The sequence below is a fragment of the Coturnix japonica genome, chromosome Z (assembly GCF_054131305.1).
Source record: "Coturnix japonica strain WE chromosome Z, WE-NBRP24, whole genome shotgun sequence".
NCBI classification, from domain to species: Eukaryota; Metazoa; Chordata; class Aves; order Galliformes; family Phasianidae; genus Coturnix; species Coturnix japonica.
The window spans coordinates 34,731,947-34,759,601 of NC_140702.1; the positions used below are offsets into that span (position 1 = coordinate 34,731,947).

The 27,655-nt window shown below is 39.5% G+C and overlaps 1 protein-coding gene across 3 annotated transcripts in view; it reads right to left on the reverse strand.

Annotated features, from left to right (window-relative positions):
- The window catches only part of DAPK1 (death associated protein kinase 1), a 99,638-nt gene that overhangs the window by 47,709 nt on the left and 24,274 nt on the right, over positions 1–27,655 (reverse strand). For all 3 annotated transcript variants that reach the window (XM_085529102.1, XM_085529103.1, XM_015849289.3), the window contains exon 3: positions 8,700–8,921. In XM_085529102.1, coding sequence (XP_085385228.1) covers positions 8,700–8,921 — 222 coding nt within the window. The remainder of the gene's footprint in view (positions 1–8,699; positions 8,922–27,655) is intronic.

The following is a 27,655-nucleotide window of genomic DNA, read 5'->3' on the forward strand; positions in this document are numbered from 1 at the left end:
GTTAATCTGTCGATTAACCGTGATGTCGATCGCTAGACAAACCTCCCTGCTGCTGCCAGAACCCTGCAACCTGGCTTCTAGCTTGCCTTTTAGACACTACACAGGGATCCATACAGCACGTTAACTGACTGCTCCCAACAGACTGGGAGAAAACTGCTTTCCTCAGGGTGCAGAGGCAATATGTTCACTGAGTATGAAGATTTCCTCCAGCAAAGCACTTCAAAATAATTATGGAAGCCCACAGCTTTTCTCTGTGCACTTTTTGACTGTTAGCAAGAGTTACAGACAGCTTTCTGAGCAATTCACCTGTTAACGACAGGTTTTATTATTTACTGCACTGTAATACAGAAAGCTGTAAGGACTAAGTAAATCTGTTTTCACTGCCATAACATCAGTTCATGCTGTTTTCAAGCAGCAGAACACACGTTTTTAGAAACAGCAACACTCTGAACTTGAAAACATTCTGTACAATCATTTTTACTAAGAGTAACAATGGTATCACTGCATCCCCAGCACAACTAGGCATCAATTCTAGTTTTCCTGAACTGGAGTTAAGTGGAACAAAACCTTGGGTCTGCCATATTTATGTAAAAATTAGTAATGATAAGCACATTTCCCTGTTTTTCCAGAGGAAGGCTGACAAGATGGTTTTGCAGCTCAGATATTTCCCTCTGGGAACTGAAATAGATCATACCTGCAGAAAAAGGACTTCTACATAGTGTTGTTTCAAGTTGTCAGTTCTTCTCAACTAGAAAACATCGCTAACTAGCAGACCTTGGAATAAGTCATTACAGGAACTGGCACAGGGAACTCAGAACCAATTAACCTTCAAAGTCAGTGCAGCCACCTCATAATGACTCAGTCACATGCTGCGCTGATCACATTGCTTATATGATAATATTGCCTAAATGATAATTAATGATTATCTAATGATTTCTCATGAAGCTAAAGAAAACAAAACATAAATGCTAAGCTCTTGTTTCAAGCAATTTAACCCACTTTTAAGCTTAAAATATTTAATCAATCTCAGATTTCAAAATAATGTAAAGTTGAAAAGCTAAAATCCCCAATCAGTTAATTCCAATTTTTAAAGCAGATTTAATATGGGAAGTTATCTGAATTATTTTCTACTACAGGAATCAGTGCTCTTTCCTAATCCAAAAGTCTGTTATCAACTTGCAGAAGAAATTCTCTCTTCTATGGAGTCTATGGTTTCCTGTGGACAACTGTCTCTCCTTTGATTCCTTGAATTTTTTCAAAATACAAGTTTTCTGTCCAAGACTAAAGTATTGCTAATTCAATTTTTATTTAAGGGTTTTAGTACCCATTTATTAGCTTTTATGAACTATATAGTTGCCAAGTCACTCCTCTGAAGTAAAAAGTGTGCCAAATATTTTTAAAGGGCAGTTCAAGGATGCTGCCTTTTTTTTCATTCTTTTTTTTTTTTGTAACCTAGCCCTGCAACACTACCATACTTAGATTTTTTTGTTTGTTTCTTTGTTTTGTTTTGCTGTTTTTGAAGAAAACAAACAAACAAACAAACAAAAAAACAAAACCAGAACAACCAAAGGCTTATTACTGCATTAGAACTCCTTGTCATTTCATTTCTCCAGCCCCTAGTGGAGATACACTGTTGTGAAATCCTCTCTCTGATGAGTTCTACAAGTATACAGACCAAGAAGCTTTGGCTTCAGAACAGCTAGCTAGAAGAACACAGGCTCCATAACCTGGGTGGGGATCTAACAGTTAACTTGCTCTAAGATGGAGACTTGAAGACTCCAGTACATCTTTCTGCTCCTAATCACATCTGTTAAACCTTTATTCCTAGGTGCCTAAACACCCTCAGAGAATCTCTCCGACAGCCTATGATTCAGGATTTTGAAGTCAAAAGGTAGCATGATATCTCAAGATATGTACTGTGGAGCATGCTTAGCTGCTGCTGTTTCCCACTAATCTCTGAAAAGCCAGTGCAAGGCTCATAAAAAACAACTTCTTAGCAAGAGAAAGGCAAATTTAACAAAAATATTAAGGCTATTTTGGTCAAAATACATTTAAAGAAACTGTGCTAACTTCAAACCTCAGTGGAAGTCAAGCTATTTTAAGCACTGTAAGTTAATTCTGATGAAATACAAGAGAGATTACACAGTTCATTGTTATATGTACTTATTTTTTTGATAAGCAATTTAAAATGTCATTAAAATTTTATACATGGATCTATCATTCACTCTTTGTTTTGTTCTGTTCTGTTTTGGTAAATATTATAGAGGTGCTAAGAAGTTGGCAAGTATGCCTTGGTTGCAAAGGACATCAAGGAAGACTTTCAAATACGAGACCATGTACTAGATCACGCTGCCCAGAGCCCCATCCAACCTGACCCTGAATACATCTTGGGACAGAGCATCCACAACCTCTCTGGGCAGCCTGTTCCAGGACCTCACCACTGTCTCTGTGAAAAACTTCCTCCTGACATCTAACCTAAATCTCCTCTACTACAGTTTAAGACCATTTCCCCTTGTCCTGTCTCTATCCCTCACATTTATTATCTTCCTTTAAATACTGGAAGGCCATAATGAGGTCTCCCTGGAACCTTCTCAGGACTGGACAAGCCCAGTTACCTGGGACTTTATTTTAAAGAAAGTACACAGGAACTAACTTATTAAAAGCACAAGCCTTTATACCTAACGTTCAGTCACTTGCAAGTAATAAAATTCCTCTCCTTCTGAGCTGAGACTTTAAAACCATTCTTCTTCTTGTTTTCTGAATTGTATAAGCAGATTTTCAACACTTAGCAACACATTACAAGAATTAAGACTGTTAAATTAAGATTCCTAATGCTTTCCATCCATTTCTATGCTCAACACCATTTTTGAAAAATCATCCCCAGTGAGTGGAAAAAAGGAAACAATATTCCCATTTTTAAGAAAGGGAGAAATAATGAGCCAGGGAACTACAGGCCAGTCCTCCACCCTTTGTCTGTTAAGATCATGGAACAGATCCTCCTGGTTACAATGTAAAGGCACATACAAGACAAACAAGTGATCTGAGACAGACAGCGTGGCTTCACCAAGGGCAGATCTTGCGTGATCAATCTGGTGGCCTTCTATGATGGAGTGATGGCACTGGTGAACAGGAGAAGAGTAATAGATGTCATCTACCTGGACTTCTACAGAGCCTTTGATAAGGCCCCTCACCACATCTTTCTTTCTAAATTTGAGAGGTATGGATTTGAAGGATGGACTGTTTAATGAATTAAGAATTGGATAGCTGGATGCAGCCAAAGGGTTGTGATTAGTGGTTCTGCATCACAGTGGAGGAGGCTGGTCACAAGTTGTGTCTTAGGTCTTAGGACTGGTGCTTTTTAACATTTTTATCAATGACATAAATGATGGAATCAAGTGTACCCTCAGCAAGTCTGCAGATGAGACCAAGCTGAGCAGCACAGTCAATACACTGGAGGGAAGAAAATGCATGCCATCCAGAGGTTTTGGAGAGGCTGGAGAAGTGGGTCCACAAAAACCTAATGAGGTACAACAAAGCCAAGTGTAAAGTGCTTCACTTGGGCTAGGGCAATCCCAGGTATCTATAAAGACTACGTGCAGAACCCTTTGAGAGCAGACCTGTGGAGAAGGACCTGCAAGTCCTGATGGATGAGAAGATAGACGTGAGCCATCAGTGTGTGCTTGCAGCCCAGAAGGCCAACTGTGTTCTGGGCTGCATTAAAAAACAGGTGGCCAGCAGAGAGAGAGAGGTGATTGTCCCCCTCTACTCAGCTCTGTGTCAGGCCCCATCTGTAGTACTGCATCCAGGCCTAGGACGCTCAGCACAAGAAAGATGTGGAACATTTGGAATGGGTTCAGAGGAGGGCCACTAAGATGATCAGAGGGCTGGAGCACCTCTTCTATGAAGAAAGGTTGAGGGAACTGGACTTGTTTAGGTTGGAGAAGAGAAGGCTCAGGGAAGACCTCATTGTGGCCAACTGGAGGGGGGAGTGACTGTTCACATGGATTGACAGAAATAGGGCAAAGGGGGAATGGTTTTAAACCAAGGCAGGGAGGTTTAGGTAAGATATTAGGAGGAAGTTTCTCCACACAGAGGGTGGTGACACACTGGAACAGGTTGCCCAGAGACGATGTGGATGCCCAATCCCTCGAGGCATTCAAGGCCAAGCTGGATGTGGCTCTGGGGAGCCTGGTCTAGTGGTTGGGAACCCTGCCCATAGCAGGGAGGCTAAAACTTTGATGTCCTTCTCAACCCAGGCCATTCAATGATTCTATGAAGTAAAGACCTTCCCCCCCCCCCCCCCCCCTTTTTTTTGCAAAGAGAAATATCAATGCATAACTCCATCCATAGCTTTCCTGTATGAAGTACTCCACTATTGCTATTAACCTGCTTTGAAAAGTAAGGCCATCAGGATTGTTTTTTTGATCATACTATGCAATTGTATAGGATTTAGAATAAAAACACTTATTATTTATAGTTACATCTAGAAAGCACCACACGTTGAGAATATTTTGCAGGTCTATGGTCTAAATGAAGTCCTAAAGAAGTGGAAGGAAAAACAAAACAAAGTAGTCAGATCCGGTGCATCCATGATTACCAGCAGGCTGGTGAAAAGGTAACCAAGTAGACACCAAATGTGTCTGAGGAAAGAAAGTAAACTTGCTGAGAGTGTACTCGATTCCAGTGCTGAAGTCATTGATGGAGATGTTGAAGAGCCCCAGTTCCATGTCAGACCAGTAGGGCATATCACTCATCACTGGCCTCTGCATGGATACATGTAACTGCTAACCACAACCCTTTGACCGTGACCACCCAACCAATTTTTTATCTATCAAACAGTCTTCCCTTCAAACTTCTCTTCTGCCAATTTAAAGGCAAGAATGGGACTATGCCTGAAGCTTTGCAGTAGTCTGGGTAGATGTCATCTGTTACCTTTTTTCCACCCACACTGATGCTGTCACTCCATCATACATGATCACCAGACACAACCTGCTCTTGATGAAGATATGGTGCTGATTACCTAAGATCACCTCTCCGTGTCCTGCATGTCCTCAAAACAGCTACCAGGATGATCTTTTCCATAATCTTTCCAGGCACAAAGGTGAAGCTCACTGGCCTGTAGCTCCCCAAACCTTCCCTTCTATCCTTAAAAATGGGATTGTTGTTTCCCTTTTTCCAGTCATCTGAAACTTCATCTAACAGCCATGACTTTCCAAATATTTTGGAGAATGGCTTGGTGGATAAAACAACCAGCACTAAGATAGGGAATGAAAGGGAAAAGAAGTGATGCAGCAACTATCAGTCTGGGACTTGACATGTAATATATTTCCCTACTCTGTCAATAAATTTATTTGAGATAACTAGCAAATATCATAAGATACTTTCCAATCTACAGAACAATGGTAATGACTTCTACCTCACAAGCTGGATAAAAGAATTATAAATATTAAGTGCTATACTATTAAGGTGAACATTTCTCACACACACATTGTGACATGAGGAAGAGCTTTTCACTGAGGTGGTGGTGGAGTACTGTAAAAGGTTGCCCTGAGAAGTTGTGGATGCCTCATCCCTGGAGGTTTCCGAGGCCAGGCCGGAGGGGCCCTGGGCAGCCTGACTGAGTATCTAGCAGTTAGCAACTCTGCCAGCAGCAGGTGGGCCAGAACTAGATGATCTTTCAGGACCTTTTCAAAGCAAAGGTTCAGTGATGTAAGAAATGTGGGAAACCTGACTACTAGTGGAGATCAAGGCAAATAACTGCTTGGATGCCTAAGTCTTCTCCATATCTGCTGTTGCTGGTTTTTCCTTCTCATTTACCAGAGGCATCCTTAGCCTTTCTTTTCTGATCCACACATCTGTAGAATCCTTGCTACTTTTCAAACCCCTTGTGAAGTTTAGTTCTGCATGCACCTTGACTTTCTGATATCTCTATGTAAACATTTGACTTAAGGTTACAAAAACTAGGCATTTTTTAAACTTTTACAGATTAGTCTCCTGATACAAGGTTTTTGAGAGAAAAAAGAAGAATGGTAAATAGCGGTATGGATAATTTTTTTTTTTTTTTTCTTTTTTCCCACCATTCAGCACTGCAAGGACATGAGACAATTAAGTAAGAATTTCTACAGTCAGCTGCTCCTTAGAAACAGCTTATGAATTATGCTAAAAATGTTTAAAAGGCTGCACAAAATCCTGCAAATCCTCTGCTGAACTGAGAGATGAAAATCAATAGTAAACAGGAAACAGATACCATCTTGAGACTTCTGTGCTAACACCTATTGACAGTCACTAAAAAGGACAGCTGCAATGGCATGTCTTTTATGGACTGCAGGTGACATACAGAACAGAAACCAGAGATTCTTCTCATCACTGCACATATTATTATACTTGCTTATTAATAATAAACTAGTGTTTCTTCTGGATTTTTGCCTTGTTATGAGCTTTTTGTAGCTGAACACTGAGTTTTAGTTACTCTCTAATGTTAAGAGTAAATTACACAAAATTCTGTTTATTTATGATACACTCTCTCATCTTGAAGTCATACAAGAACATACATCCTAGGGGAAAAATATGCATTATATGAAGAATTTAGTTCAAGAAAGAAATACAGAAAATTCAGTACAGAAAACTGTCACTACCCTGGGTTCTCAGAGGTTATTAAATAAGTTTTCTGCTTCATTTCTGATTTGCTTGAAATTGCTCTGTAAGAACAAAGAATGTCAGAGGAGTAGGCACCTAGAAAAAATATGAGTATCAGAACAGCAGAAAAAAAAAAAAGGATTAAATACTTAAATATTTTTTTGCATTTTCAATGACTTCACATGATACCATAGTGATTTTAAAGATAGTAAAACTCGTCTCTACAGCAATTACAGCAATTCAGTTTAGAAAGAGAATGCCAGTGTATCATCTTTTCCTTTCTGACCCTTTACTCTACCTTTTGATACCACAAATAGCACTTCTTCAGTTTAATATTCATGAAACGGTTTTGAGAAGTGGAGAAAAATCTGACGCTACATTGGGATTATTAACTTGGCAATACGATTAGATAAATAGTTACACAAGTAGTCTGCTGTGTTTTATGAAACATTAAGTCCTGCAGGATGCAGTAACTGTTTCCTTTCAATAAAAGTCAACTGGTACAGAAAGACACACAAGGCAGCCTTGCCACCAAAGGAGCTTTTATTCCACATGGAAAAAAAATAAATAAAAAAGAAAGGAACAGCTCCATTCCTCGTATGACTATCTGTGGCTACTGAATTTTCTTCATAGCCTAAGTACTGGACACTGGAATTTCATGTGGACAGACTACAGAATAGAAAGAAAGCAGTGCAGAAGAAGCAACATGATAACAGTAAGGATATATATACGAAGAATGTGAGAACAAGGGGAGGGATATCATGCTATTTTTTTTTCTTCTTTTTTAAAAGTACTCAGTACACTTTTTTTTTTTTTTAAAAGAGTTTTGAGCATCAGTAGTAGTAGACCTTCTGACAGAAACTATGAAGTTCATACTTTTTACAAGTCGATCACTTAGTTTTTTTAAAAGAATTCTCATTTACACAAACTCAAACTAATAAAAATGTATAAATCTGAAGCTAAAGAAGCCAACATCCAGATGTTAGCAAGTATTACAAGAAACAATTACATGCAGGACTAAAAGAAGAATAAAAATGTTTTCATGTATTACAAATGTATTTATCATAGCTAATAACTGGAACAGAACTCCAGAGGGTAATTTGCAGTTTATTTCTTAAATCTCTATTGTAAATCTATGTGTACACAACTGAAAACATGCCACACTGAAGTATCCTTATAAGGCATGTGGAATTATCAGTTACGAAAGCTAGTAAACAGGAAGACAATGTACAGGAAAGAAAAAAAAAGTCACATAAACAGCAAAGGAAAAGAGAAGCATTGCCCAAGATTCTCACAACAAATCAGATGTATTTGCATGAAATACACATTCTGAAATGTTTATATGGTATGGAACAAATATAGAAATAATACAGCCTGCATTAGGCATCCAAACAATTTAGAGACATGTATGTCCCACAAGCAGACACTGACAAGCTGTGAAGGGTAAATACTGGTTAACTTGACAACCTGCAGCCTTTGAGGATCCTGAGGTCAGACTTGAAGCAATGGCAAAGTGTTCTCTGTTAACATGTTTACCTCAGTCAGTCAGCAAATAACCAGATTAACAAATGGGAACTAAAACAAGGATGTGAAAGTTCCGTTTACATTTCAACAAGAAAGAACTCTGAGAATTCTATTCTCAGCTATGTGAGCAAAAAAATAAATTCAGCAATGCTACTTTACATCAAAACAAAATATCACAAAATTTGCTAAACTAACTTCCACCCAGAATCTGTACTTCCCTTTGCTCTAATCTTGAAATCATTCATTCAGCTCTACACTGCTCTGGATTTAGAACAGTAATGATGATTAAAATAACAAGCAGGAAAAAAAATCTTAAGTATAATGTACTTAACCACTGTAGCACATTTAGAGTGAAAAACAGATGTATAAATCAAGAAGCGACAACTCCAATGTGAAGAAAAAGAACCCCCAGGCTATTACCAGTCACCTCTGGGGTGGTAAGAAAGACTCATTAAATCATGATTCTTGAAGTATCTTAATTTCTTTACAATAACAACCCCAAAAATCTGTCGTTCTTCTCCAAATCTCTAGTCACTTACAGTTCCAGAATAAGAATGACATCTGTTTTGTTCTCATAAACATCATGCAGGGTGATCACATTAGGGTGCCGGATCTCTTTGAGAATGCTGACTTCTCGCTCAATATCTTCCCGGCCCACGCCACGCCGGCTAGATTTTGTTCTCCGTTTCTTGATGAATTTTGCTGCAAACTGCTGACCAGTGCTTTTCTCACGGCATTTTTTCACTACCGCAAACTGCCCACTGAAACAAAGAACAGAAAGATGCATACCTGGTTCAAGAATGTTTAGAACTGGGAGTAGTTTCTATTTGCTGCTACAGAGAGAAACAGCTGTAACTCCAACTTACCAACTCCGCTGAAATATGTGACTGATTTTTGTGAAAACTACAGTAATATCTGGAAAAAAGCCAAACGAATTCTACAGACACATCACATGCACACATACCCACGTTTCAGCATATGTGACTAAAAAACCACTGCCTGCGTAGACCATTAGGTTTTTAACACACGTGAGCACTGGGAATTAGTGGGGGAAGGTTCTGCATTTCTCCATCTTCACTCATCTTAGAGAATTTTTTTTCCCCAAGAGCTGAGCTTCTGCCAATCTATCAATGCTCATTTTACTCTATACTCAAAAGTATTTTTATTTTATTTAGTTTCTAAAAGGATACTGTTGTTTCAGGATACTGCTTTGTGGTTTATTCATTGTACTACAAAGAACTGCATTTATTATATCATTACCTTAAGGACACATTTGAACATGAAACCAGGCCTGAAGTCATCATAATACAAACCAAGGAAGGTGCTGATGGTACATAATAACACTACTGCTAGTTGTACACAGCATGTCAGAACAGAAAACTCTAAGAATCGAATGCAAAAACAGTATTTCTGATACTATTAAATTTTCCTCTTAAGTTTTCTCAAACTCTAGCAATTCTGTTGTTTTTTTTTCTTTTCTTTTCTTTTTTTTTTTTAATTGTACAAAAAACTACTGAATACCAATGAGAAATTTTTCAGAAGTTTTTCAATTTCTAAATTTCTAAAGTGAAGCCAATAAGTGTTGTCCCTTGAAGTAGATTTATAGCAAATGTTAAACCAAAGACAAGCTTAGCAGGCTTGGATATCTGCACAGAGGTGTAACATATAGGCACGCACAACTCCCATCAGTACCTGAAAGATGAGCTAACTTGTACTGGTAGTTGATTAATCACAAATGATGGAGATCTGCAAAATGATGCATCACCTGCTAAAAGGGCATCACTTAAGTGATGCCATGTAGGAATCTTCCATAAATGAACACAATCCACCATTTACATCACCAAGAATCTGCTCAGGCAAGATGCACTGATGAAATAAGTAAACAATTAAGGAGCATATGACAGACTGAAAATAGCCAATAACTGATAAAAGCAGTATTACACGATAATTAGCCAACTTCCATGGTAGTTGGCTTGGACTAGATGATCTTTAAGTCCCCTTCCAACTCAAATCATCCAATGGTTCCAAAAATCAACGTAAGAATAAAATCGTACTCATGATTTATAAACCTGAAGGGCTGGATCAGCTGGAACATATTTCACATTGCTGGGTTGCCACTATCACCACAAATAGACCTGAGTGACAAAGTGTCTTGAGCTGGGCCACACCATTGGGCCACACCGAGTGACTTCCTTGCAGAAGACAGGGCAGAGACACCAGCCTTCACCTTCTAGAAAGGCTCTGCAGTAGCCAGCACTTACAGGGGAGTCTTTGCACTCTGCCACGGAAAGCCAGAGAAATAAACACAGAGAGAAGCATTCAAAGTTTGGTTTTACTTCAATTACACTATCAACATGTTCAGCATTTTACGAAATCAATTAATCTGTAAAATGACATTACCTCCCTTGAGAAAAAAGTATTTAAGGCACGGAATTTTAAAAAATTCTGCTGCATATTTCGTTATTCCCCTGCAAATATATGTTCTAAAGATAGAACTGTACTGCTCACAGCTCAAAGCTGTCAAAGGCCATATTTGCCTAACAGGGCCCAACAAATGTTCAAATCACAGAATCACATAATCGTAGGGGTTGGAAGGGACCTCCAGAGATCACTGAGTCCAGCCCCCCTGCCAAAGCAAGTTCCCTACACCAGGTCACACAGGTCAGCCGTCCAGGCGGGTCTTAAATATCACCAGAGAAGGAGACTCCACAGCCCCCCTGGGCAGCCTGTTCCAGTGCTCTGTCACCCTCACCATAAAGATCTTGCACACATTCATGCGGAACTTCCTATGCTCCAGTTTCTGGACATTTCCCCTTGTCCTGTCTCTACACACTGCTGAAAAGACTCTGGCCTCACCGCTTTGCCCCCCACACCTCAGATATTTATAGACCTGGATCAAGTCCTCTCTCAGTCTTCTCAACAGAGCCAGTTCACTTAGCCTTTCTTCATAGGGGAGATACCGGGCCCTTCACCATCTCTGTGGCCCTCTGCTGAACTCTTTCCAAGAGATCCCTGTCTTTTTTGTACCGGGGAGCCCAGAACTGGACACAATACACTAGATGAGGCCTTACCAGGCAGAGTAGATGGGGAGGATCACCTCCCTTGACCTGCTGGACACGCTATTTTCAATGCACCCCAGAATGCCACTGGCCTTTTTGGCCACGAGGGCACACTGCTGGCTTGTGGCCAACCTGTCGTCCACCAGGACGCCCAGGACCCTCTCTGCAGAGCTCCTCTCCAGCAGGTCATCTCCCAACTGTACTGGTACGTGCAATCATTCCTCTCTAGGAATTATCATTCCTCCCTCACTTGCTTTTGTTAAACCTCATCCAGTTTCTTACTGCCCAACTCTCCAGCCTGTCCAGGTCTCGCTGAATGGCAGCACTGTCTTCAGGCATGTCAGCCAATCCTCCCAACTTCGTATCATCAGCAAACTTGCTGAGGGTGGACACTATCCCCTTGTCAAGGTCATTGATGAAGATGTTGAACAAGACCAGACCAAGCACTGACCCCTGGGGAACACCGCTAGATACAGGTCTCCAACCGGACTCTGCACCGCCAGCGACGATCCCTGTGCTCTGCCAGTCAGTCAGTTCTCAACCCACCACACTGTCCACTCATCTATCCCACACTTCTTCAGCTTTATTATAAGAATGCCATGGGAGACAGTATCAAATGCCTTGCTGAAATCAGGGCAGAACTACATCCACCATCTTCCCCCCATCCACCCAGCCAGTGACAACATCATAGAAGGCTACCAGGTTGGTTGAGAATAACTTTCCCCTGGTGAACCCATGCTGACTACTTCTGATAACCTCCTTTACTTCTAATTGTCTGGAGATGGCATCCAGCACAAGCTGTTCCATCGCCTTTCCAGGGGCATTTTCTCCCCTTCCCCCTTCATAACTAGTTTTATTTTCAGGATGTCCTGCCAATTCCTCAGCTAGGATCCTCTTACCCTATGGAGACAGGCTACCCCTATCTGCAGCCATCATGCCAGGTGCCAAGTAAATTGCCCCGTGGTCAAAAAAAGCCAAAATTCCTGTGTTTGCAGCAACTCCTAAGCCAATTATTTGTGAGATGGGTTTTTTGGATCCTTTCAGTATCCTTCTCTGCCACTGAAGGTATAGAAGGAAAAAACACCTGCACATGTGTTCCTCCAACCACCTGCCACGGTCCCCTGAAGTCTTCCGTTATAGTCCTCAGGCTTTTCTCAGTGACTTCATCACTGCCAGCCTGATTTATCAATAAGGAGTAGTAATCAGAAGGGCAAATTGATCCAGGAAGTTTCCAACATATGCCCCTGACCCATGCCCCAGGGAGGCAGCACACCTCCCTGTGGGTAGGGTCAGGCTGACATACAGGGCCTTCCGTTCCTCTCAGCATGGAGTTGCCTATGACAACAACCCTTCTGTCCTTCTGGGTGGAGGCAGTCTTGAAGAATGGGGTCGACTACTTCACCAGAGGCAACCTCATGGGTGGACCTTCCTCCATACCCCCACTCACCTCTCTGAGTTCCAGGGTCTCAAACCAATTTTGCAGAGGTGCCTGGGGAGCAGAGGATGGTCGGGATGAACAATGCCCACTTCACCAAGCTGGTATCCGTTTCCATTCCTCCTTCTCTCTCAAACTGCCTTGCTCTGCTCAGCAGCGACAGGGCAGGGGGTTCACCACTGTGTGGAGAATATCACCTTGCCCTTCTAGGAGAAAGTTAGTGTTTTTGCCACTGCCCCATGCCCCCCAGTTCTTCATTAGTATAACTAGTTGCAGGAGAGGACAGGGGGCTCACTGCAACAGGAACACAGTCTGCCTGCCCATTGTAGTGTGCAGACCTGTGCTTTGGGCTGTGCCAGCTGTATCTTATTTCTGATTAGGTATAAGATGGAAGACATATGTTATTAGCTCGCACTTAGCTATTGAGAGTCATCTGAGATGATCTTGGAAACTTGTACGGGACCAGAAGACAAGGTACAGGACCTCTAGAAGAGCTGTGATGTCCTAAAACAGCAGCAGAGGGTTAGAAAAGACACTCTATGGTACCTCAGTCCTCTATATTTGGTTCAGTTCAACCCCACAACAGCTCTCCAATCAACACAGACTCTGGATTTGGTCTCCAGGATCTGTACAGTTTTGCACTACAGGGCAGCAACTCAGGGCAGTGTACTCACTCAATTACTTGCCCTGCTGTGGTGAAGTGCTCATGCAGTGCCCTAGGCTGTTGCTTATAGAAAGGAAAAGCTGTAATTCTCTCACACTCTCACAAAATATGTACACCTCTGGAGATACAGAGGCATTTAGTATTATTGAAAAAGCAATCCACATTTCAGAGAGTTCAAAGCTCCAGAGCAATTGCAAAGTTGGGTAGCAGATACAGGCATTTCTACAAGTCAATCCAGCTCAAGGGTCAGAAGGAAGTAAAAAGTTCTTCTTCATACTTTGGTCAACTGGCTTTCTGCCTGTAAGTCTAAACTGCACAATAGAAGAAGCAAAATATTTCTGCTTATGATTCACCCACAGGGTTGAATGCTATACAGACATCTGGGGGAGCTGATCATGGGATAAAAATGCTGCACATCACATACACACAGAATTACCCGGGTTGGAAGGGACCTCAAGGATCATGTGGTTCCAACCCCCCTGCCTAGCAGGGCCACCAAACATACACATTTACTAGATCAGGTTGCCCAGGGCCCCGTCCAACCTGGTCTTGAACACCTCCAAGGACGGGGCATCCACAACCTCACTGGGCAGCCTGTTCCAGGACCTAACCACCCTTCTAGTAAAGAACTTTCCCCTAACATCCAACCTAAATCTTCCCTCCTTCAACTTAAAACCATTTCCCCTAGTCCTGCTATTATCAGCCCTTTCGAAGAGTTTACTCCCCTCCTGGGAGTAAGTTCCCTTCAGGTACTGAAAGGCTGCAATGAGGTCACCCCGCAACCTTCTCTTCTCCAGGCTGAACAAACCCAAGTCCCTCAGCCTGTCCTCATAGGGGAGGTGCTCCAGCCCCCTGATCATCTTTGTGGCCCTCCTCTGGACCCTTTCCAAAATCTCCATATCTTTTTTGTACTGAGGGCTCCACACCTGGACACAGTACTCCAGATGGGGCCTCACAAGAGCAGAGTAGAGAGGGACGATCACCTCCCTATCCCTGCTGACCACCCCTCTCCTGATGGAGCCCAGGATCCCATTTGCTTTCTGGGCTGCCAGAGCGCACTGCTGGCTCATGTTAAGTTTCTCATCTATCAGGACCCCTAGGTCTTTTTCAGCCGAGCTGCTCTCAAGGACAACTCCTCCCAGCCTGTACAGGTGCCTGGGGTTCTTCCGGCCCAAGTGCAAAACCTTGCACTTTGCCGTGTTGAACCTCATTAGGTTCACCCAAGCCCAGCTTTCCAGCCTATGATGTGTATACACAAAATTAAATGATTCTGTAAAGAAAGACTGACAGAAGCAACCAGTAAGAGTAAGTTATTTTTAGCTTAATCCCAATGGGCACAGAATTCCTGTTACACTTTCTACTCTTATTTTTTTTCCTGGGCTCTACTACAATACTAAGAAGTTACATCCATAAAGCAAAACAGAAAATCAGACAAATTCTGGGAACTGTGTCCTTGTCATAATAGTTACCCCTCTGAAGCAGAGCTTATTAAAAACGTCCTCATCTCTCCATACTATACAGAGGAAAATACTGGGGCTAGACAAAAGTGTTCTCTGCCCAGTAACAAAAAATGGCTTTTTTTCCATGTTTGAAAAGAATGTCAATCTTTGCAGAAGTGAGACAGTCCACAACCTGATTATAAGCTATTACCACTTTTTTCCCCACAGATTTGCAGTTGTATATGCACTCAAACAGCACATAAATAATGATCTTGCAGCTAAGTGATTCGCAGCTCCAAGAAGCTTACAATTTACTCTGTGTGCGTGCACATGTAACACCTATTCTCTTTCAACAGCATGTACAACCACTGCAAAAAGGAGAGAAAAAAAAACAACACATTAATCTCAAAACAATTAAATAGTCGTTAGTCAGAGTAAGGAAATATATAAGACCTTTTCAGTCATAGAAATATTAAGGTTAACCACTTTCTTATCAACACTCGCCTCAGAAGTTTTACAACAGTTACTGCTTTATCATATTAATAAAAAAGCAAAAAACAGAATCACTACTAATATCAGGCTTAAGAAAGTCCAGGGCTACAAAGTAACACTGAAATATGTAGATACACAATACATTTTGGTATGGAAGAAGATTTAATAAAATTGAAAAACTGTCTAGGATTTAGAGTTATGTACATAGGTTTCTTCTGAAGTATTAACTTCTAGTTATTTCCATGGAAACTACAACAGATAATAAAGAACACAATAACACTATTTCACAGAGTTAATTCTCAGCTACAAAAGACTATTTTTCAGCATAGTCACTACCATTAGCTACACATTTTTACAAGAGATGAGCAAGCCTGCACGCCACACCTGTAACAATCCACATGTCTGTCCAGAACAAGGGGCCACTGCCACCACCATTTAGTCTACATAAATGTTCAGCAAGCATCAATGAATGTCCACAGGTGTCATTTTTTCCACATGGAGGTACTCAGTGACACCCATTTGCTTCATACACATCTCCACTTTGTCAGAGTGCCCTTCTGTTGCCACCTGTCACACAGAAACAACATGTAACAGAATACTGGTGGGAAGGTTCAACCACTACTGCCATGCCACAAACATTCACCTCTGATACCATGGGCCAGCAAAATAAAACAGGAGGAACTGTTTCTGGAGAAGTCCTTCTCGCTGAAAAAGCTTATGCTGCTGGTGTTTAAAGAATTCTGATGCCTGAGTTTCTGATATTTTTCCTTTAGTCCATGACATAATTTTTTATTATTTTTTTAAATTATTATTATTATTTTTAATTTATTTCTTCACAGAAGATAGTAATGCATTTTGGACTTCTTTCTAAATAGAAAACGTTCCATTCAGCACATGATTTTAAACAGGCAGTGGTTACAGATCTGTAAGCTAAAGAAAGATGACTTCTCCATGGTGTCAGTGGATCTCCAGTATCCCCATTCCACAAAGACACATCGTGCTTATGATGCCTTTAACATTAAGAGTTCTTTAATCTGATGTTGGCAATGAGCCAACTATCACATTACAGTGTGAGACTGAAGCACTGAAACAATGGAGACCAGCTAAGGCAAGTAGATCTCCTCTTTTCTGAGCTATGTATCACTATCAATCTTTTTTTCCCTCAAACTGTAACTGTTTCAAGGATACTCAGCACAGGGTATATATCACAGTATAAAAGTGTTACAAGACAACAAATATACTGCTTAAAATCAAATGACTTTGTAGACTGCTCCCATCTACAGTTTATCAGAATGTGGGGTTCCAGGAATCTTTGCCACTGCTCAAGAGTACAAGAAAGTTATCAACTAACATATATCTAGATTAAGTGCCAGTTATTCAACAACCTTATTGCTATTCAGCACATAACCCCACAATTAGTTGTTTGTTATTAAATGCTGTACTCACAGATCACTTTTAATCTGCAATCAAAGGGGCTATTTCACTCCAGAGTTCTTTAAGCTCTGCTGTTTTACAGCTCCCTCTAAACTTCTACTTTAAAAGCAAAGGAGAGGTGTAAATCAAAGGGTATTTACTGGACTTTAGCCTGTAGAACTGCAGCAACAGAGCTGGTTTAAGTCAGCCCTGTATAGGCTAATGTATTACACATTCTCCTACTGATCTTTTATTTCAGATCCAATATTTATTCATTTAGCTTCTTCAAAGACAGAAAAAAAAGCACTTGAGTTTTTAAGTTTCTCTTGCTTTTGCAAGTTTGATTTGAAGTGGCCAAGTCACAGAAACCACTGTTAAGTACAGGAGAGAATTATATTAAAGAAACATAAGCCCTCATAAAAAAAAGTGTCTTTTTTTTTTTTTTCCACATGGCAGAAGCAGGTTCAACAGTGAAGATGACAGCTTGACATGAGAACAAGTACTTCTGCTAATAACAGTAATTTGTTTCGCAATTTTGTAATTCTTACTCAACCAGTAGCTAATTGCTAGCCTGAATCCACTCTTTTCAGAATACTTGGCATGAAGCTTCCACATCCAGTGAATTTTTTGACTTGCTTTGGAACAAGTACTTATCCCACTGGCCTATTAATCATGACATTTCTCTGTTGTTTTTATATTATAAAGACAACATGTGCTGCCCTTCATAATACATATAGATAAATGCAAAAATTATGGAAAGAAGCGACAAAATCCTCAATAAAGCACGCACACCACACTCTTTATTGATCCTGGATTAGTGAGATTACAGAATAACCACTAGTATGAATTACGAATAGTATGAATTATGAAACTAAAGACACAGATGTTTTAGAATCTATCCTCCTAACACTGAGGAAGTGCCTTCCTTTTCAGAGGGCTGATCATAGTGATTAGGGGTGGCAGTCTCATCACCCGTTCCAAAACTTGTACTTCTGTCCATTCCCAGCCTACAGTACTAGGTTTACCAGATCAGCTGTTTTTGTAATGAGAAAAATTCTTGCGACAAGAACCTTCCAAAGGAGGTGAAAATTAAGCAAGAAGGTAGCAAGCCCCAGGGCTCAGTTTCTAATATTTATTGTCACAGATGTGCAAGTGTAGGGGAATTAATCATGCTCCTTTCTGAGATGGACTGAACTAATGGAAGCAGAGAAAGTGAATAAAGAAGGGACGCTATACTGATACAACAGTGTATCAGTAACAAGATATCTTGGTGCATTTCTAATATTTATTGCATTTTATTTAAAAATAAAAAATAAAAAATAAAGGGGGGGGGGTGTATTAAGATCCAGATATTACTGCTTTCACTATTTGACTGCTCTCCTTTTAAAATCATTCTTACCCACTGGAAAGATGCTCAATACTATCAGATCACAAGTCAATTACACAGCTACTTGCTTCCCCCCCAAGAACAGCCTCTAGCAGACTAAAAACCTTCACACTTCCCTCTCATTTCTGAACTCTCCTCAAAGTGTAACAGCAAACATCTTCCCCCAAGTTTTGATGATGTCCTGTTCCTGGAAAGCTAACAGAGTACTTGTGCTGAAGTATTAATCCACAAATCCAAAACACAACTGTCAATTTGTCTCATTGAGCATTGCAGCAGGGAAGGCCAATTGAGCAGGTGACTGGTTTTTAACCCCTCATCTTCACTCCTCAGATCTGAAGATAACCTGAATAAATGAGAAGTCTCCTCTGAAGGGATAAGTGGATCTGCTCATGTTGCTTCAGTGAAAGGACACTGTAGCGGCATTAAACAGGTACATCAGACAAAGCAAGTGTCTTGGTAGCATATACCTTTCATTAAAAACTGCTTCCTCCTTTTGCAGGTATTTAAGTAAAACCACTACAGCATTTAAGGTGAAAAAAATCACCTTCACAGGATTTAATTCAAGAAATGTTGCACATTACGTTTTTCATGTGGTAACTGCATTTCTGTGGATTTTTGCTGCTGTGACTGAACTAATTACCTACCCATATCTCTTTCTGTCATCTGAGACTTTTTGTGATGTGGAAACACTTTTTCAATTTTGAGAATTCTGTGTTTTGTACCATGCCAAATACTTTTGCAATACACTGTCCCCTGTGGAAGAAGTATCTGTACTGAGAAGACGCAGGCTTTAAAAATATTATATTGTAGACTTGTGAAAAAAGGTTTATTGCTTTGTTACAGATTTAAATGAAAGCAGTTACATAATGCAAACCTATCAGAATGACCTGGGACATTGCCTCCTAAACTGGTGAGATTTATGCCTCCAGTTTGTTCCTTTTTTTTTTTTTTTTTTAAAGAGAACTTTTAAAAGTCATATTTTTATAACTGTCTTTGCTCTAATGGCTTAACATTCTCCAAATTCTACTGAAAGGAAACTGCATGGAAAATGACAAGACACTAAGAGGGGGATGTACAGTTGAGCAAGGGAACTCATCGTTCACTTTCTCTTGATAAGAACAGCCACCTCCACATCTTCCTCAGCTCCACCCATCATTCAGCACAACCACTCATGTGCAGTCGTGGTAGAGGACATCTGAGTTTTTCCTGCTAAATGGGTTATTTCTCACCAAACACTCAGGTAGGTATCAGCACCTAAGTGAGATTTTTCCAAAGCAAAAGATTGTTCTTCTAGAAAAAGGGCTATAGATGCATAGGATTCTTTTCCATCTTCTAAAACTTGCGAATAATGTTTATGTTTTCAGCTCTGCTACAGTGCCAAACTGGAATCCAACTGGATCCCTCTCCATCACCACTTCTTTGCAGTCTTGCACAAGAGGGCAAACATTAAGAGGTAACTGAAAGCTTGCATGTGTGCCAGTGACCCTTAAGTGCTCCGTGTTAGACTTGCCCAACTGAAGAGATAAGCTACCATCAACATTAACAGGGCAGGGTAAGTCACTGGCACAAGAGAGCACTCCTGGATACAGCAAAGTGGTGGTAAGAGTCTGCATTCACCATGGTCAAAGACAGCTATGTCCACTGCCAGCATTATGCCTTGAGGCACAATCTTCATTCATCTTGATGGATGAAGAAACTGAGATACATGCGCATGGACACATGGAGGGCAGTGCAGAGGGGAAAAAGAGCATGACTCCCCTGCATTATCTTAAAATCACATTTTTAATTTTGCAGCCACACAGGGAATTAATTCAGGACAGGCTTATTTGCTCATACTGCACTTGCTTAAGATCTGAAAGGTGGATGTGTTTATACAGTGCTCAAAATGTCTGTGTTCCTTCCCTTGCTCTGCAAAGTTTAATTCACTGGTAGGGATAAAGAAAATGGCAATAGCATTTAGTCTCCCAAATACCAGAGCTTTGAACAGAGATGGCAAACAAAGCAAAGAAGAGAGCACTGCAGGACGTCTGTATCTGAAGGATGCTGAATAAATGATCACAGCTCTTTTTTTTTTTAAACAAAACAAAAATTTCTATGAAAAACAAAACAAAAAAATCAAAACAGCTCTGCCTAAACAGTCTTCACTGAAAGTAACAAGTTTACACTTTAAGTACCTAAAGTCACAAACCTATCTCTAATTTGACAGCACAATTGTTTACTGTGCATCTCTGGCTGAGAAAAGTATTTTTATAGACTGCCCTTAGCCTAAGCCAGCAATGCTCTAAGTACTTGGCTACCTCCTAATATGAAAGAGCAGCACCCAATCACAAGAAGCATACTCCTGCTGCACACAAAAACTTGTTCTGAAAAAGGTTGCAATGATCACAGCACAAAGACAGAAGACACATGGAAAAGAAGCACGTCAGAGAAGAGCCAGAAGAAGAGCTGAACATTATATAGCATTTCTTAGCACCAAGCTGAAGAGAAAATAATGCTCAAATGCTACATGAATGCACACGGAGAATAAGACTACTGAAACCTGATGGTTTGCTACATACACAGCCTTTTCCAGCTACAGAATACAGATACATACATAAAAGGATCTAAATTAACTTGACTGTAAAAACAGGAAAGTACTGTACATACAAAGAAAAGCAGAAGAATAATGTTATGTGATCTTGTTGTGCTAACATTTCTGACATTTAAAAAGTTTAAATGAAGTTGTAACTTTTACTCATCAGTAAAATAGAAGCTGATAAGCATTCCTTGGAAATATTCTAGAAAACAGTGAAGCTAAAAAAAAAAAAAAAAAAAAAGCAAGACATAAGGAAAGGGAATTGCAATCATTGCTAAAGTGAAGCAAATATTCTGACATGATCTATTCCTAACTTTCAAGTTCCTTGTCAGACACATAGATGTGTTTATGTGTTTATGTACTTATTAACTCAAGAAAAATCTCTTAGTTCTCCTGGATTTCTGACTTTGAATGTCTTTTAGCATCACATTACTGAGTTTTGGAAGAACTCTGCTCACAATACAGTAACCCAGAGTATGTGCCAATGAAAGTTTGATTATTCTCCAACAGAAACAGAAATACTTCAGTTAAAGTGATTACACCAAAACATCTGCTTCCTTCATATGACATGCTAAGCAAAATATTAAAAAAAAAATAAAATAAAATCAAAGTTAGTGTATAAAAGTCACCTGCAAACTTCCTGCCTAGATCAACTTAACCCTCTGCTGTACTACCTATTCAAATACAAACTGAACAGTGTAACTGTAAGCTATTGGCAAAATCAATGGAGAGAGAAGTAGCCTGGCAGTATCTATGACAGATGGCAGTTCAGACAAAACAACCATAATTTGATGTTTCAGATGCTGTAAAAAGCACATAGGCTAGACTTTAAGTATACACATGTTTTGAATTTAAAATTGTACTTTTGAAATTATACATTTTAAGCATATCCATTGGCTAAGCTACCTAGCAGAAATTTGTAATTTACTCTGAAGTTAGATTGCACTGGAGTCCGTTATTATGCTTTTATATAATTTTTTATATATATATTTTTTTAGTTTTTATATAATATAAACTTTTATATATACTATTATACTTTTCTAGATGTTTACAATGCTTAAAGAATAGTAATTTTTCAGCCTTATAATTATCTTCTTAGAAACCTGAAGAGCCTCCAGTCCTAAGGAAGGACATAACAACATGAAAGCACAAAAGAGCACTTCAGTATCCATGACAGAGCAGAAGACAGATTTCATATTTCTTACTGTTTCCTATACTTCACTTATGCCCTTTGTTTTACGTGACTAGTGTATGAAAAATTCTAGAGTAATAATTACAAGAGTTTGGACTAAAATAGAAAGAAATGGAAAGAAGGGCACTTACTTTTGATCCATGTACATGTATGCATAAGCAGCCAGTTTTAAGAGTTATGCTACCTTCACAATACCAGATTATCATAGCATTACAGCACTTAATGGGCCTCATCAAAAATGTAAACAATAAAATGTGTATCTGGTATTGCCAAGATTCACTACAGAAGTGCTATGTAAGCACAGCCTCTGGTAAGACCACATCTCACCCCACAGGGCACTCCAGAATAACAGCTGCTGTTAAGCAGAAGTTAATTCATCGAATGGGTCCAACTGGAGGTGAATCAGAATTGCCTGAACTGAGAGGAACCTTTAAAGGTCACCTAGTCCAACTCATCTGCAGTGAACAGGGGCCTTACTGAATAAAGCTCTACTGAGTTCCAGACAGATGACGTCAGTGGGTACTCCCTCATCTACTAATGCAGTTACATCACCTCAGAAAGCCCCTAGGCTCCTCAGGCAGGACCTGTCGTTAGTTAAGCCATGCTGGTTTTCTCACACCACCTCTCACTCTTCCATGTGCCTCAGCATAGTGTCCAAGAGGATCTGTGCTTTGATCTTCCCCAGCACAGAGGTAAGACTGAGAAGTCAGCAGTACCTCAGGTCATCCTGTCTACTCTTCTTAAAGTGGATGTGACATTGCTTTTTTTCCTGTTGCCAAGGATTGTCATGAAGAAAAAGCTAAATAATTAAGAAAAGCTAAATTTGGAGTATTTCCAATATATTTTTCACATATATTTCACCCTATGTTTAAAGTAAAAACAATACACCTTCCTTGGGCCCAACACTGCTTAAAGGGAAGAAATTGATCTGCTTACGATGTTCTCCTGTTCACAGAACAATGATACCACTTTGCCAACACAGCTAATGAAAAACAAGTTAAAACTTGTTTAGGCATGCATGCACACACCTGTGCATACAATTACAGCACCAAAAGCACTTATTAACTAGTATAGGTCATCAGACAGAGGGAGAAGTTCATTCTAAGTATCAGCAGCTTGACAGTAAAATTCAATTGTAGATGTTGCTCACTTCTGAAAATAAGGAGTTTAACATAAAGATGTAGCCTTGTGAGGACTAGGCTAAATTTTGTGGAGTGAAGCAGAGGACAAATTAAAAACAAATTTGGAAAACAAACAAAAAAAAAACCAAAAAACCAACCTTCCCTCCTGTTCACATCCAGCACATGTAAACATTTTCACTTACTCTCTATGCTCAAGTAAACGTGCCAGAATCACAGTATAATACAACAAAAGCATTGCAGAAACAATGACAGTTTAACCTACTACATTGTGGAGTGAATATCTAGATATTTTGAATCCTCCCTCTTGGTATGCAGTAACTGCGTTACTGTGCTTGGAAAGGTTTTAACTAGAAATGCAGAATCTGGGTGCGGGGGGAGGGGAAGGTAAAAAACCTGTAATATTTGCTTCCTGTTGATGTACTTAGCTTAAAGGCTGATGCACAGACCATGCCAAGTGCAGTTGCTACTAAATTAAAGCATAGTCCTCTCTTTCATCTGAGAGCCCCAGCATTTTCTCCCTTTATGCAAGGCGTTGTTTCCAATCAGAGCTCTAAACTGAACAGTGCAGTGCACAGAATGTGCTTTGAATAATACCAGATCTCCCTGTGAAGCTGCAAATTCTCCTGCTCAATTCCTGAGCACTGACATGTCACTTCATACTGGGGGGTGTGGAGGGAATCATGAAACTCAAAGCTGTAGATACCTCACTGTGCAGTTCAATGTGAAAGCAGTTATGGAAACACCTGAAAGAACAGCAGCATGTGTACTGCTTGGAACAGAGGCTATTTACATCTTCTTTATGCAGACCATCTCCTTGACATATAATTAGATGTTACTGAACTACACTTTATTAAAGAAATATTTACATATTTTATTAACTTGTCATATAGCATAGAATAGGCAAATATAAACTGATGTTCAAGAACATTACCCAAAATACAGGCAGATATTAAATTATAAGTACATCTTAAATCAGAAATAAAAATAGCAAATTTTATAATTACATGAAGAATACCATGTCTGAGTACTTTATCTGCACTGAACACAAATTTGATTATTGAAAGATAACAATGGTCTTCATTCAAAAAACAATTAGTAGAGGAATTACAGCACAGAAAGGAAAGCTCAGACAAACCAAATACTGCATACATACAAGATTCTTACTTCAGTAAATATTTTATTTATACAGTATATCACTGTAAGCCCCCGTCAAGGGTATTTCATCACAGCTTGTAAATATTAAATATTTAAATTTACGCAGGACTTTAAATAAGTTAGTACTCAAACTCAAATTGGCAGATTTGACAACTCATTAGCTAAGCCCTTCAGAAGTCACTGCTTAGAAGAAAATGCTTTTGAAAGATGCATCTTAAAACTTCTGCACTGCTCCTAGCCAGTTTCAGAGTTTAAGCTAAAAGTCCTGCTTTTCATGTGATCTAATACCTACTCTTAAATTCAGCTGAGTATCTTGACAAAATTCCTTTAAGTCTATTTCCCTCAATTTAGGCAACTGTAAAAATGAACTTAATTTTTGTTTTTTTTCCAGACACACTTAAAATTGACCAAATGGTGGGTTAAGTCAAAGGCTTGCAGTACATATAAAACACCTGTTTGTCTTTCGCTTTTGTTGAAACAAAGATTGCTGAACAAGTGACACAGGTTCAAAGGCTTTCTGTTCATCTCCAGTATTCAATACCTTCACCTTCTGCTTAGTCCCACTGCTGTGCTCCTGTAACAGAACCAAAAGGCCTCCTCTTCACTCTTCTGACAGTTGTCAGCCTGCTTTATTTCTTTTCTTCATTGAGTTCTCTTAACTCAAGACTTCTGTAATCTCTACCCTCCCCTCCAGCCTCAAGGTCCACCTCTCTGATCCTTGTTGGGATCGAGGCAGACACTAAAGCTACAGTGTCTAAAACATGGAAATACGACAAGTTCCTCCTCAGTCTTTCTGGCCTTCTCTCCTCTCCTCCTCCCTATGCTCCCTGGCACACGCACCACCCACAGAATGTCCAGGCAATAACATCCCCTCCCCAGTCATAGCTAAAGTCATGAATTGGAACTCTGCGCCTTGTAGGGGAGAGATCTTTTTCACAACTCTTCTCTTGCTGTGCACACAATGTTGTGTCCTCAGAACCGCTTGGATTCCTTCCAAAACTTGCCCAGCTTGCCTTCTTAATAAAATTGCATGGCACATCAAAGAAACATACTTCAAGAAATACCACGCAAAGCCAAACAACTCTGCCTTATTTCTGGATTAAATGGAGTGCTGTCTCCAGAGTTTCTCATTTTCCTCTGTTTAAGCACAGAACTGCGCCCCAAATGTGGTCTTTGCACTTACCCTGCACACTGAACTTGTTACACAGGGAGAAACTTGTGTATATGTTACAAAGAACAAAACAATGAGACCGACCTATTACTTTCTCAGCTACATACTTACTGAGTGGATTCAGTTTAGTGCATGCAAGTTAAAACACAGTTTTAAACAAATAATTTACTGTAACCTAAATAAAAGAATTGAAAGTAAATTGTAAATAAAGGACTTAAAAGATTCTACATACCTCATTTAAAAAAATAAATTCTTACTTTCTGAAGTTACTTTCTCTCTTACTTGGTAGATGAATAACACTTGTAACAAGTGTCTTAAAACACAAATGAAAAACATCCATGGGCAACATCTAAATGCAACATACCAGCTAGGTAGCAGATGGCACATCATATGGTTACCCATCAATCTGCAGCACTGGCAAAAAGATTAATCTACGTATCCTGCTGTTTAATCAGAAGCAATAGGGATAGTATCTGCCTTTCTTTCCCCTCCTTTGCCATGTTCTCCCCACATCCCAATCTCACATACACAAAAAATTTTGTTCATTAGCCAATGGTATTTCAGTAGGAAGTTCTCGGATGTTTACTCTACCCACCCAACCACTTGGTCAGGCCCAAGGCCAGACCATTTTTAAGCACAACCCCATTTAAAGCACAACCATCTGAAACTCCTAAACTTGCCAAGATGCTTTCACTTCTGGGAATTCTGCTACATACGAAGTTTGACATCTTTTCTAATTCCAACAGACTATTCTTCCGAGACTCTAAACATAATTTATCCTTCCATTTCTTTCCCACCCCCATTATAACAATCAGGATCAACAGTCTCCCAGTAATAGAACTAAATGGGACAACCTAACCAAAAACAGCACGTTCATTTTCCTCGGGCTTACTCCCTATAACTAACTTACAGCACCTATACCATTCTGTAAAAGTCTTTGCAAAGTCAGAAAGGGCTGAGGCATGCACACTTTGTACAGTCTCAGTACACGGAACAGATTCAAACGCTGAGATACCAAAGGCAGGATAACTGATAACCTTTAAAAATGAACAAATAGAAAAACAAAACAAAAACCAAAAACAAACACAAACAAACAAACAAAAACAACAAAAACAAAAACTACAGAACACCCATAACTCTCTTAACATAATGCAACTCTCTAACCTCACTCCTTCCAGGAAGAACAGACTGCAGCCTAACAATTCAGTTTATATATTTTTATGTTCAAACATGCAGTGATGAAACATGCTGAACTAAAGATCACCACTTCATGTAACTTCAACAGTGGTTTTGTTTAGCACCCAGATTATTTTAGAATATAAGAACAACAGTCATAGTATGCTTCCTGAAGCTATGGATTAAAAAAATAAACACTTGTGCCAAAACTAGTGTTTATTTTTCATTTAGAATGCTGTTCTTATTCTCTGGTAGGATCTGGCAGGAAAGTACTGTTGTGAAGCACTAAAGAGACAGCAAATTTGGAGCACAACTACTGAATAATTACACAGGCTTAGGTTAAACATACATTTTTCTTGTGTGAGTGCTCCATGTAGAACAAGAATGAGGCTTCCAATTAGAATTCCAGCTGTAATTAGATAAAATAGGAGAATGCCATTTCTTCACAGGGCTGACTGTTTAGTTCTTCCAGAATAAAAATAACAATAATAAAAATAAAAAAATAAAGATATATAACAGTAAATCACTGAAAATTGAAAAAGCTTATATCTAATTAAGAAGAGAGATAAGGTACATCTTCACTTTATTCATCCACTGGCTCAATTTAGTTGACTGTAATAAAATAACAACCCTCCTACCATCCTTAAGGGCTCAATCCATTTGTGTTCCAGGCTTTTAATGGTATCCACATCCTCTGCAAAACCATCTTATTTTTCTTGTATGGTTTTCAACACACATGCTTTTTTGCCCGTAAGTGCTTGCTTTAACCCATGATCAAAAAGCCAGCAACATCCATTTAGATAATAAAAGAACGTTAAAAGCTTCAATTCTCAGCATTAGTGCTGCTATCCAGAAAACGACATTTTTTTCTACACTTGCAGGCACTCCAGTTAATCTTATTTTGAGGCTTAAGCCATCTATACTTATCATATTCTAATTTCATACTGCAGATAAACCAGCTCATCATTAAAAGCAAATATCTTCTCAAATGCTTTAAACCGGTATCTTACTTACTGTACACAAGTAGAAAAATTACCATACCTCAAGAAAGGTAAGTAAAGACACAGTAACCCAGATTCAAGGTGATGTGAAAGAAAAGGGCCTCCATAAACACTACCAATCTAAAACATCCAGAACTCACCTGAATCTCTGAAGTCTGAACTGGAACTCAAGACTTTTATACTTCCAGTATTCA